Below are 12500 nucleotides of genomic sequence, written 5' to 3'. Positions count from 1 at the left end.
ATCCCAGCAGCCGACCATCCTTGTTGTCATGCCCATACCCCGGCAGACCACACCAGCACTCAGAGTCTACGGGCAGCCCTGTGTCCTTCATTCCTAGCTTCACATCTTGCCTGAATAAAAGCAGCCCAGCGTTTGGTGTAAAAGCTCAACTTCTGGAGCCACCATCTTCTCTAAGGACAGTTCATCTCCTATGGAGACCACAACAGCTTGAGGTGCTGCCAACGGGCTCTGGTCGTGCAGGGTAAAAGGACCGACCCTGCTGGGAAACAGGGCAAATTTGGCCTTAATGCAATTCGGTCCAGGAGGATAAATAATGGCAAAGAGGAAGATGGACATGGTGCCATGTTTGAGGAGAACAGACGGGAAGGTGCCTGGTTGCTGCAGCAACAAGGCCGGGCTTTTGGAAAGCTGGGTTTTTCTTTCTCTTTTCACCTGCCAATCTTCCCCCCACGTCAGCGCTCTGCCACTGCGGGAGACGAGCGCTGACATTTACACTCCCACTAACAAGCTGGTTCGGTGATGGGCAGCTCTGCAGGAGAGCATCTGGTGTCACAGAGCCTAAGCAGAGAGGAGAGGAGGGTCCTCTCAAGCAGTTCAGATAATTTGGGACTTTTTATTATTATGAGCGTTATTAGGGCAGGAGCCTGCATGGAATCAGCAGGTAAAGCCTCAGTGGGGTATGCAGAGTTTCCTGCCCTTTGTGTGGGTCTGGTCCTGTAGCCAATGGGAGCAATGAGATGCTGCTCCCACCTAGAGAACATCTCTATGTGTCCTGCTGGGAGAAGGAAGGGAACAAAAAGGAAAAGAAGAAAGAAAGGATGAGCAAGAAATCCAGCAATACCACAGGAGCAATTTCCCTTCTCAGCCTGGCTCATGGTAACAGGCTGTGTCGCCACTGTGTCCCCACAGTCCAGTGTCCCTCAGTGCCCTCTGAAGCTGCCTCTGTCTCTGGCTCCTTGGGAGAAACCTTGTGATGGTGGCAGAGGTAAAACTCGGGCCGCTCTCTGCCTCCCGGCAGGTTTGCCCACTGCTTATCCTCATTATCCTCTGTTTTCTGGATAACACAACTCTCAGTTCAACTGAAGTGTACCAATAACAATAATCACAGTAATAATAATAATAATAATAACAATAATAATAGTGGTGACGCTACCGCGATGTAAATGCAAGAATAATACAACAGCTCTGAAATGAATTGTATGAAATAGTGGTGCAGGAAACTGCTTTAGTTCATCTCCTCTCTCTTACTGGTTGATTTGCTGCTGCCATCAGGAGGAAAGTGGAGTTTAGGAACCAGCAGCCTTTGCTGGCTGCCAGACTGCTCTGCCACTGTGGCTGGTTGAGAAAGTGCCCTGTTGGACCATGGCCCCCAAACTGGGGGTGGAAATACAATAATATTGTGGCCAATACAACCTGAATCCTGTGTATTCCCATGCCCAGCAGAGCCAAGGAAGCCAGGTTTCCTAAGGAGCTGTGGCTGCAAGTCAAAGAGCCACGTGGAGTCTCTGATGCCCAGTATGGATTGTGCTGGTACAATTATTTGAGTGAGAGCATTAATAGGTTTTTCTCTTCTCTACACTGTCATTCTTTTTCACAAAGCTTGGAGATATCTTGGAGATCTCTCTCCTTCTGTCAAATCAGGGTGAAAGTATGGGCTGAAAATTATTAGTAAGACACGGACAAATAGGCTGCTCCACCTCCTTCCCTCTCCCCATCCTTCCCTCTGAGGCAGAGCTAATCAGCCACTTTTCTTTAAGGAGACAGGCTGAAATATCAGGATGTCAAGGAGGGCAACTCACCTCTAATGTCTTTGACCCTCCCTGAAGCTGGTGCACCTCCTTTAAGCTGCATTTGAAGAGGCAAAGTACCTGATGTGTTGTAACTCAGTTTTCTCAGAGTAATTGGTCCACTTTTCTAAATCTTCACTAAAAAACTGCCTACGTTTTTCAGCTGGTGCTTAAAAGTATAAATCCTCAGAGAAGAGATGACTGAACAAAGGTACAGTCAAACCTGAGGGAAAAAATGCATGAAGACAGATTATAAAAGACCAAATAAACAATCCTTCAAATATGGAGGCTGCAGAAACTAAGAGCATACTTCCTGAAACCTCTCACTGCAAGATTACAAACTGGCCAGCATTTGAACATGAAGGTTATACAAGGGAGAAACCAAACCTGTCTTCCGGTGGTGACCGTCACGTCTGCAGTGGTGCAGCACACACAGTGACAACAGCAAATCTCTTGGCAGCGGTGTCAGTCAGCAAAGCATGGAAAATGAGATCACTTGTGGAGTTTTGGTGATCCCTGACCAAACCTCAGCATCTCTCAGCAGAGGATTCAGGGTGGAAAGTTGCTCCCTGTGGTACTGGAGCCCACGGTGAGAGCTTCAGCTGGGCAGAAGCTTTGCAGCTCGCATGGGCAGTGGGGCCAGATGAAGGAGCAGTAGAAAATAAACATTTTTTTTAGCATTCTTGACTGGAACCCTCTTCTTATTAAAAAAAAACCAAAAGTTAATTTCTTTCCTGTTACAGGAGGTTTGTTTAATTTTGAAAATTGAAATGTTTTCATGCTTTGTGGGTTGAATTTTTTTGCCATCTAACCGTAATACAGCAAAAGGCAGAATCCTTTTGCAAAACGTACTTGCCTGAAGGACAGTGCTGGTGTCAGACAGACTGCTCATGAACTGAAACCTTCCACGCTCATCTCGGTGTTCAGTTTTGGACCCTTTCGACATCTCTCCAATACAATTTTCTGCTTCCTGAATCCACGCCCTTCCCGAAAAGTGTGGGTTGCTTATTGTAAAACCTGCCAAGCAAAGCAAGGGAATCTGCTGTCCTCCAAGGACAAGGAACAAGCTGTGCCACCCACCAGTCCACGTGTCCATGGAGTAGTGGGGAACACCAAGAACCGCGCAGAGGCTTCATTACCGAGTGCAGACGCTTCCACGGGATTAAATATTATTCTTTAACTGTGTGGCTGCATCGCAAATGATTTGTATGCAATTTTCCGCCCACGACCAGGGAGCAGAGCTGTCAATGCTGCTCAGACTCTGGTCGCTCTAGCAGATTTGCGCTGGCCTGTTGGGATTGCCCTGGGGAATCTGTAACGGCAAATAGGTATTGAGTTGATACTGCAGAGCAGCAACAAGCCCAGAGCAAAGGAACTCTGTCTGATTGTGCTATAGAGAAAACGTGTCCTAGAAACACGAGCCTCGTACACAGAGCTGAGCCAAGATTTTGGGTCCTGCTGCTGCCCAGATTATGCTACCAACACCCCAACTCCACCTGGTCAGCATGGAGGGGAATGAATGTTTTGGGAGGTGCATTGAGGGACGTTGTGTTAGGTCTGAGGACTTGGTTTCCCTAGCAGTGAAATGAGTTGTTCTGAGGCTCGCCTCTTCCCCAGAGAGCCATGACAATTCATTAGGCAATTGTAAAATCAGAATATAGCTGCTGACTGTGAGTTGCGGCCCATTAATAGCCCTATTTATTGCCAGCCAAATAATTAGCTTAGACATGCATCAACGGGTCTTGATTGCATGTGAAATAACTGCCTTATTACACAGAAATCAAATGAGTTTCTGAGGACAGCTCAGGTGTCACCTCAACCTCAGTACTGAAGAGTAAAGGAAAAAAAAAAAGAGGAAAAAACCCAACCACTTCGATGTGTTGCTCAGCAACAGAATTTGCGGGGGAAACAATCTAGGAATGAAGGAATGAGCATTTCCAAGAGAACGGGTTATTTCAGGCGAGACATCAGGGACAAGAAAATGTCACAGAAGCAGAGGACTTTTTTTTTCTTTTTCCTCCTTTAATCTATAATTTAAACTAGGCATTTTGGGTAAAAGAAGCATTTAAGTTAGCTGAAAAATGGAGATCCCAAACCTTTACAAAAAGTCACATTGCTGAAGAAATGTTTATTTGTTTGTGTGAGGGAAACGTTAGATTTACTAGGCACCGAATTAAAAATTGAAAATGCTCGTAGAAATGTCATTTGTTCATTTAAAGAGGGAGATGATGTAATGCTAACATTGCTATACTGTGCAGCATCCCTCCCGGAGCAATCTCATATTAATTTTGTTGTTCTCCTTCCCACACGCCCTCCCCTCCCTCCCTTTTCCTTTCTCTTCCAGGACAAGACGAGCGCGCTGAGTCTCAGCAATGTGGCAGGGGTTTTCTATATCCTCATCGGTGGGCTCGGACTAGCCATGCTGGTTGCCTTAATCGAGTTTTGTTACAAGTCCAGAAGTGAATCAAAGCGGATGAAGGTGGCAACCCATTCCCCAGCCTTTCACAACTTCTCTCTCATCCTACCCCGGCTCCAAAGCTGCCTTCAGAGACGGATGCAGCCCAGACCATGGGTGGAAAGCCAAGGCATAGGGATAACGAAGTGACCGTGTCACTCGGCTTGCTAGAAAGGAATAGCAGCATCAGAGGAAGCTGAAAGAGGGTCGAGTGGGCCGTAGTGGGGAGCTGCTGCAAGATCAGATATGCAGCACAGTGCTAGTTCAAAATCCAGATACAGAGCAAAATCGTAGCACAAACGGTAACAGGAACACATTGCCGTTCCTTAAAATCAAGGAAAGCAGACTATGGCAATGTGTGTGCAGCATGGTTGAAGTGTGCTGGGGTTGGTGTGATACAGCAGCGTGAAAAAACTCCCCAAATCCAAGCAGTTAACACCAAGATAAAACTGGGGTAGGGCGGTAATGAATCAGATCCTGTTGTTCCCTTTGCTGGCACCCTGCTGGCACCGTTTCCAACCTGGAAACGGTGATATATGCTCAGAGCGTTGTTGCCCTGTGATGGATGGTGTGGGTCTCAAATTCAGAATTATGGGCCCTCTTAGAGCAAAATTTGCCTCTAATGTCTCCTCTAATGTGTTTTTTCCTCCTCCCTGTCATGGTCTTGCAGAAGCGAACTTCCTATGACCCAGCAGATTTGTTTCAGCCCTAGATTCTGGTGTGCCTAAATTTCAGAGTGTTGTGTCAAGAGTGGATTAGATCTGAGAACTTGGGGGTCACACATTTAATGCAGCATCTGTGAAGCAAGTACATCTTGACTCAGATGCTTAGCAGAGGCAATCCCTTATACAGACACCATTGCAACACATCCCGTTTCTTCTCCCTCTTGACCTTTCCTCTGAGCATGGAAATCACTATGAGTATATGAAGTATGCAGTGAGTTTCATAAAATTTAGATAGATTCTCATTTCCCTGAGGACTGAAGTTTACCCAGAATCAGAAGGAAAACAAGCTGTCGTTTCTTGGGGTTTTATCTCACCATTTCACAACATGCTTAATGTTTTATCAGCAATAATAGCATTTCTAATTCCCTGAAAACGTGCAATAGCTCTTTTCCCATTGGGGTTCAGAAAATTCTACAGGCATTGAGAGGTTTATTGAGCACAGGGGTAAGATAATATGAGCAATTATATCCCTGAATATACAAAAATTAAATTATAATTGCTGTCTACTCTGTAAAGCTAGGTATGTCACAAATACACTGCGACAAGAGTGTCAGAAGGCAATAATACCTTCAGTCTTAAGGAGTCTCTGCCCTGCTCTTGGCTTCCCTGTGTTACTTGGAATGACCCACTGGCTCAGTCAGCACTAGCTTGCAGTGCTCTTGCTGTGTTAAAACCAGCCACTATGGGGAGGAATTGTTGTTCCCAGTGTTAACATCTGGTCTAAGCTGGTCCTTCTGGCTGGCTCCCACCACCAGTGTCTGCCCCACAAAGCCACTAACTGCCCAGACAGATGGGCCGGATCCCCTCCCAGACCCAACCTCTGCTCAGCAAGGTCCTCCAGACTCCCGGGTGAGGAGCAGATCCCACCAGCACAGGAGGCTGCTCCATGGCTGGCAATAAGTTGGCTGTTTCCAAATGGCTCTAACAAATTTACCTGTTCTGGATAATTCTTCACTGGATATCCAGGTCTAGAAAGGATGATGGCACCCTTAAACACAGCTTAAATGCAAAGAAACCAGATTTACTTCATCTCTTGGTTTAATTGTTCTAAACAGGTGGTTTCCTTAGCTTTCTGAAAGCAAACGTTTTGGATGGTGTCTGGAACAGGAAGATGAGCTTTGGTTTCCTGAATTAGGTTTGCATTTCCTGGCTGCTGACAAAAACATAGGCACATGCTCAACTTCTCACATGAGGAAAGTTAAACATATGCTTGCAGTGAGTCAGAGTCCGCCATACTTGACAGTGCTGGAGTAGTAATAGCATATCTATGGGGGAAGTGTGTATAATACCTCTGCTCAGATCCAGGATGACTGTTCTTATGTTGTAGCATTCGAATAGTTTTTTTGCATATGGCACTTATGCTTTATACCCCAAAATACTGCTGAAACATTTAATTTTGAATGTAGAAGAGGTGCGAATTAACAGAGCAGATGCAGTAGGGGCATGCAGAAAGCAAGAGTCTGAATGGAAACAAGGAAGGAGAGAACAGTGACAGAAAGTCAACACTGGTTTATATTGTAATTTCTCCAACATTGCTAAGGACAGGGGGAGACCCCCCCGTCTTTCCTAAAAAGGGTTTTTGTTTAATCCCACAGCAATCAATCAACGAAGCCATACGGACATCAACCCTTCCCAGGCCGGCTGCTGCAGCAGGAGGCAGTGGAGAAAACGGACGTGTGGTCAGCCACGATTTCCCCAAATCCATGCAGACGATCCCGTGCATGAGCCACAGCACCGGCATGTCCCTGGGAGCTACGGGATTATAATTGGCCTTTTGACCCATTGCCTGGGTGAGAGCAGGGGCAGCCCAACTCCACCCCCTCCAGAGCCAAAAACAAACCCAACACCAACAAGACAAATGACGATGACAGAAGGGACAATTGGATGGATCTTCTCGAGGAAATCAAATCTATTTCCCTTTTTATTTGCAAACAGATCCACCGGCAGGAGAACAGAATCAGGTCTGTACTGCAATAAGGAGAGTGTAATGGGATTTAACAGACTCGTGAACCGTCCCTGAACAAAGAACCACTGGAACACTAATGAGGACTATGCCATTTTGTTTTAACTTGGTTGTTAATAAGTCTTAGTGTGTGCAATATATATATTTTTTCTTACTAATTCCTGTGGTGTCAGGGTAACATCAGCCCTTTCCTCCTCCCCTGCTCAGTCCTTCAATCTGGTTTAGTTTGGGATGCAAACCATAATGTCTGAGCTACTAACAGCAAAAAGAAAATCCAATAAATGGCAAGTTGAACTCCCTGCAGGGTGTCAGCATTGACCCCTTTTGTCCATCGTGATTCTGCCTGCCGTTGTTCTGTGGTGAACTCAGGCTGTGGAGTTATAGCAACGAGCTGTGAATGGCTCTACCTGCGACAGGAAGGACTTGATGCAAGAAAGAACAAACCTGAACAGAAAACACGAGGCTGTTTTACAGGGGCAAAGTCACGAGAGAGTTTGGAAACCCCAGGTAACCTGAGGACAAAGTGATAGCTCTTCCAGAGTGGCGGTTCAAGAGAAGGGTGTGCCTGGATTGCAGAGCGTCATGCATGGCTCCTAGAGCAGATGGTTGGTCTAAGATCATGGTCAGCGGCTGTATATGGGAGACAGAAAGTACATGCCGTGTTCTGCTCACATGTGACTCTCCTGCCTAGGTTATTGGGGGCTAATAAGCAATTGTGAACCATTTCTTCATTGCTTAGCTTCTGTGTGTGCTCCCTTTCTGGTGGTCACATAAGGGAACCACCTTGAGCCAGGAATAGACCATCTCAAGACATCCAGTTCTAGATGGCTGCCTATTAACCAGTAAAACACGCTAGAAGTCACGGGGCTGCAATGGGAATATCCCTGCCTTTTTGCTCTGAAATCTCTTTATGGTCATTTTTCTAATTAAGAGGGACATTTTGTAGATAGCTGTCCAGAATGGCTTCCTGGAAGAAACTGCTGAAGCAAACCAAGGAGGAGGCCCTACAAGAGCTTCATGCAAGCATCCATGACATTTGACAGCATCAGGGCTGGTCAGACTCAGCCTTCCTGTCAAGTTGTGGCCTGCCTGGATACAAAGCCAAAAGTAGCAGATTCCCACTCGTGTATGCTTAGGGAGGGGGAAGCATCCACAAGCCAAGAGAGCAGGTTGCTGACCCCAAAATCAGTATTGCAGAAACCCGCACTGCCAGGCAGGCAACTGAGAGTCCAACTACAGGCATGGAAACCAAAGGGGCAAGGACGATTTTCCGGGACTGCACAGAAGGTTCATTCTGTGAATCACTGACATGGACAGACAAACGCTTCCCACCTTGGTGGGCCTGAGACCCCTTCCCAGAAGTGAAGAAGCATCTGAAGAAAGAGATGATCCATGGAGCAGGGACCACCGTGAACCCACTTAGCCTTGTCCCATCTCACAGGTGCATAGCTGGTGGCAAATAAAGTTCAAAGCTTCTCACAGGACCCAGCAAATACCTGTCTGGGGACTGAGCTGCTATTAGAGCATTCTGAGCTGCTTTTGACCATTTTATTTCTTTCTTTTTATTTTTTCTCTCCTTTCGTTTTCTGCAACGTAGCAAGAGAGGAGCAGGAAAGGACTGAAGGCAGATGAAGAGAAAGTGATGCAGGCAAATGACTGGCACAGGTCTATGAGGAGGATCTGTCTATGCAGTTGTCCATAAGTACAGCTGGAAGCTGCTTGAATTTCCATTAGTGTATGAATGTGCAGAGCAATACGTTTACCACCTTTAACACCAGCCTGGTCTGAAGTATCTGTTCCATTTAGCCATTTGTCATGCAACACTTGGGAGACCAGCAGGTCTGAAGTCAAGGTCCTAAGCTCGAGCACGGCATGTCTTGTGCCAATATGTGTTCCTCTCTCCACCACTGAGAACCCTTGTGATCTTCATCTCCCATCATTGAACATGAACTCTGTTATCAGCCACTCCAAACACTTCTTCTGTTGGTTTTCATAACTTTTAATCCACTTTTTCTTTTCTTAATTTTAACTTCAGTTCTGTGTGTTAGCACAGTGGAGGCACCACACAAGCTGGCCTCTTTCCATGCCCAGAGCCCTTGGATGCATCTCCTGACCCAGCTCTTGCTACGTCCCAGACCTTGCCACGGCCCTGCACCACTGGGTGCTGTGGTGGAAGCAGGCTGCCGAGACCCATCAGCACCCTGTCCCTCTCCAAAACCAGGACCACGTGGCAGCAGGATGCTCACAGGATGCCCAGCCAGGGACTCAGATGGTCTCGTGGGAAGCAGTGCATCTGTGCTAGGACTGGCCACCTGTGGCGTGAAGATGTGGGATGCGGTTTTCAAAGGCTTGTGATCAGTGGAGGGGTTAAAAAACGAAACAAAACAAAAAAGATGAATAGGACAAAAGCGTGGAAAAATGTTAACTTGTAATATGTATTTTTACTACACTTTTCTTAAAAATAGAGTAATGGTAAAACTGTTAAAGACATTGACATTTTTTCTCAACAGGAATCCATATTTAACAGTTTTGGCTTTCATTAAATTTTGCTCTTTGGTACCTGGATCTTTTATTTAACAGCTACATTTGTTTTAACTCTCTTCGTATTTTCTTTTTCTTCCTTTTGTTTTCCTTTGGCAGTACTGCAAAGGATTTTGCTTTATCAAATGCAACGGTGTTTTTCTTTTCACATTCTCTTTTTTTTCAAGAAACATTTTTATTGGTAATTATTATTAACACAAAAATGAAACTATCAGCTGGAATTTTAGCACCAAGGATCCACGATCCATTTCTCATACCTGTCCATGCCGTTTTGTGCCAGTGCTGGATGTGTGGAAATGAAAATGATGTTACCCCTCAGGCAATATTACCCAACCTGAATCAAACGAGATTTCCTTGATTATTGCTGTGTCTGACTTGTGAACAGCAGCCAAATAAACTGCTTCAGGTTGAAATTGGGAATCTATCTAATATTTAACCAGGAGTCAGGAAACTAAACATTCATGGGGTTCAAAGTTAATGATTTTGTTTAATTTGAAGTTTTGTGGGGTTACTTTTTGAGGAGAGCTATTAGTGGATTTTAGCATATTTTTACAGAGAGAAGACACGGTTAGCTCAGAGGTAATTCAGAACCAGCACTGGTCCAAAAATCCTCACCGAGATCAGCTTTCCTAGGAGCTCCCATTCTGTTTCAGAGGCTTGGACATTTAAGATGTTTCTCACGCAGTTTTCACCCAATTAACCTGCAAAATTCCTTATCCAAAAAAGGAAAGAGAGGAGGGCTCAAAGGGCCTTGGACATCTATCCAGATGCTGACAGCTGCTGAGGTTGACTATAAGCATTAATGTCATGCTTTTACTTGGTGTCACAGATCTGGAAGGGCTTTCCTTCCCTGTACCATCATTCCTATTTATTGGCTGGGGAAGCTGAGACACCAATGTGCCTTGGACCGGGCATCTCAGCTCACCCACAGAGCCATGGTTGCAGATTCAAGATCTCCAGCATTCACAAGGAGTCTTTTTACCCACTGGTAAGTTTTAAAGATAGAGTCAGCAAGGGGCAGAATTAATACATTTTTAAAGGGGCTACAGACCCTCAGGCTTCAAGGCACAGGAGACTCCCAGTCAGTGGGGCCTGAAGGAAGGGTTTTCCATGGGCAGACTATGCTGGATCAGCCCGTTTTGGGCTTCCACCATTGCTTGGACATCCAGTACTGCACTGCGGGCTTGGGTCCTGTCTCAAAATGCTCTTGCTCAGTGGTTCAATCTTGGTTCCTAGGGAAGTTGCAGAAATGCACAAAGAGTTTTCCCTTATGTCTTGGCATAAACAGGACAAAATTCCCTCCTAGTGGTAAAAACAAATATTACTTGTACAAAAGTGTCCAGCAGGAACCCAAAACCATCTTCAGCAGTTGTTGAAGCGTAAAAATGTCGAACCTGTAAGAGCACCAGGTGAGAAACAGATGCATCACCCATCCCTCTGCTATGGGATGATAACCCTGGCACCAGGACACAAAGCTGGGATGCTCCAAAAATATTTGGCTGGACTTGTTTGTCCATGTGTCTACTTGCCACCAAATGCAAGAACCTGCTCATCTAAGCTTAGGCAGGGACAGGACACAACACATCGATGTTTGCTGTAACCTGGTGGATACAGCTAACCTGTTCAGCTCCAGCAGCTCAGCCACATAACTCCAGTTTTGGGATACATGGGGAAGCTTTCACGGTGAACACAGGCTCGTACTCAGTTTTCAGTGAGATGGACAGTCACCCCAGTGTCACACATGGCTCTGAGTATCCAGGAGAGCATTTCTGTGCATGTTTCTAACACATCAGTCCATCAGGGAGGCACATGTCAGATGTTAGATGACCTTTTGCAGTGGTGTGTGGTACCCTTAGGACACTGCTGGTGCTCTTCACTGCCATGGCATTAGCACAGATTGGGACTTAGCTAATGGAGATGCTCTGAAGCACCACCTTGGAGACTGGAGGAGGCGGGTTCAGGCCCTTCCCACCAGCAAAGGTACCAGATTAACTCCAAATACCTTTTAGAGACCTGTGTGGCCTGTTCTCTGCTGGTTTTTGTAGCTGCTGACCTCTCTTAAACACGAATTCCTCAGTTACCTTTATGTTACCTATGAGCACAAATCAATTTGTCAGCCATCAGTGTTGGGTTTATGCTTTGGCAGCCCACTGCTAACTGAAGTCCCCATGTTTGCACCTGTCTATCCAGTTAATTAATTAATATAAACACAGAGATGTCACTGTGCCATGCACAGTTGCCCACCAGCCTGTAGGAGGGCAGGGCTTTTGGGGCAAAATCCATACACAAACCCCAGCTCAAAAGATGACAGAGAAAACTGCTCAGGCTCCATGCTGCCCCAGCTTCATTACGAAGATGACATCCCTCACAGCTTCTTCTTACACACAGCTGCTCTGGTCTTTTCCAGGCACTTGGTCCCAATGGTTTGTGTGTATAAGAGGGATTAATTCAGTGAGCAAGGACCTGGAAAAGGTCCTCCTAGACATGGATTGGCAGCTCCAAACTGATCTCCATCAACAACCTGACCATTCCCACCTTGGAATTCTCTACCCAGCCCTGACTTGCAGCGCCATCTCCCATTTCCCTTCTGTCCTTCCCCATCTCTCCCTCATCTGTACAGCAGTGCCACCCTCAGCACTGCCAGCTCCAGAACCTGGAGCAGGCTCTGGGTCTGTACTTGGTGGATGTCTTATTGCAGCTAAGTCTATATCACCGCATAGCTTTAGAAAACAAATGAACTTCCTTTGGGATGGGAGCAGAGACGTGAATCCAGCTCTGCACTGGACAGAAGTGAGCCCGTAACCCATCACCCTGTATTCAGGCAGCAAGGAGCCCTTCAGTGGATGGGGTGTTATATGGAGCCTCATTCTTGCTAAGCGCTAGGTTACCCCGCTGTCCCCAGAGCACTCGGGCTAATCTCCCTTTTGCTGATGAGGATGCGTCACTGTCTGTCTGTCTGTCTGCCTGGAGGTGCACCTGGCTGGGGATGGAGAGAGGCAGGATGCCAGGCAGCATCTCCACCGAGCCAG

At 46.3% G+C, this 12500-nt stretch overlaps 1 protein-coding gene across 3 annotated transcripts in view; it reads left to right on the top strand.

The window, feature by feature from the left end:
• Positions 1–7078, top strand: part of GRIA1 (glutamate receptor, ionotropic, AMPA 1) — a 121668-nt gene extending 114590 nt beyond the window's left edge. For 2 of the 3 annotated variants that reach the window (XM_010181807.1, XM_010181809.1), the window contains 2 exons: positions 4132–4266; positions 6542–6733. In XM_010181807.1, the coding sequence (XP_010180109.1) occupies positions 4132–4266; positions 6542–6733 (327 nt within the window). Of the gene's footprint in view, positions 1–4131; positions 4267–6541 lie in introns of all 3 variants that reach the window. The other variant, XM_010181808.1, reaches the window with a different exon arrangement.
• The last annotated feature ends 5422 nt before the right edge of the window (positions 7079–12500 follow it).

This window comes from Mesitornis unicolor, unplaced genomic scaffold, assembly GCF_000695765.1.
Source record: "Mesitornis unicolor isolate BGI_N332 unplaced genomic scaffold, ASM69576v1 scaffold10913, whole genome shotgun sequence".
Lineage (NCBI taxonomy): Eukaryota > Metazoa > Chordata > Aves > Mesitornithiformes > Mesitornithidae > Mesitornis > Mesitornis unicolor.
Note: the sequence above shows the minus strand (reverse complement) of the source record. Positions and strands in the feature narration are given on the sequence as shown.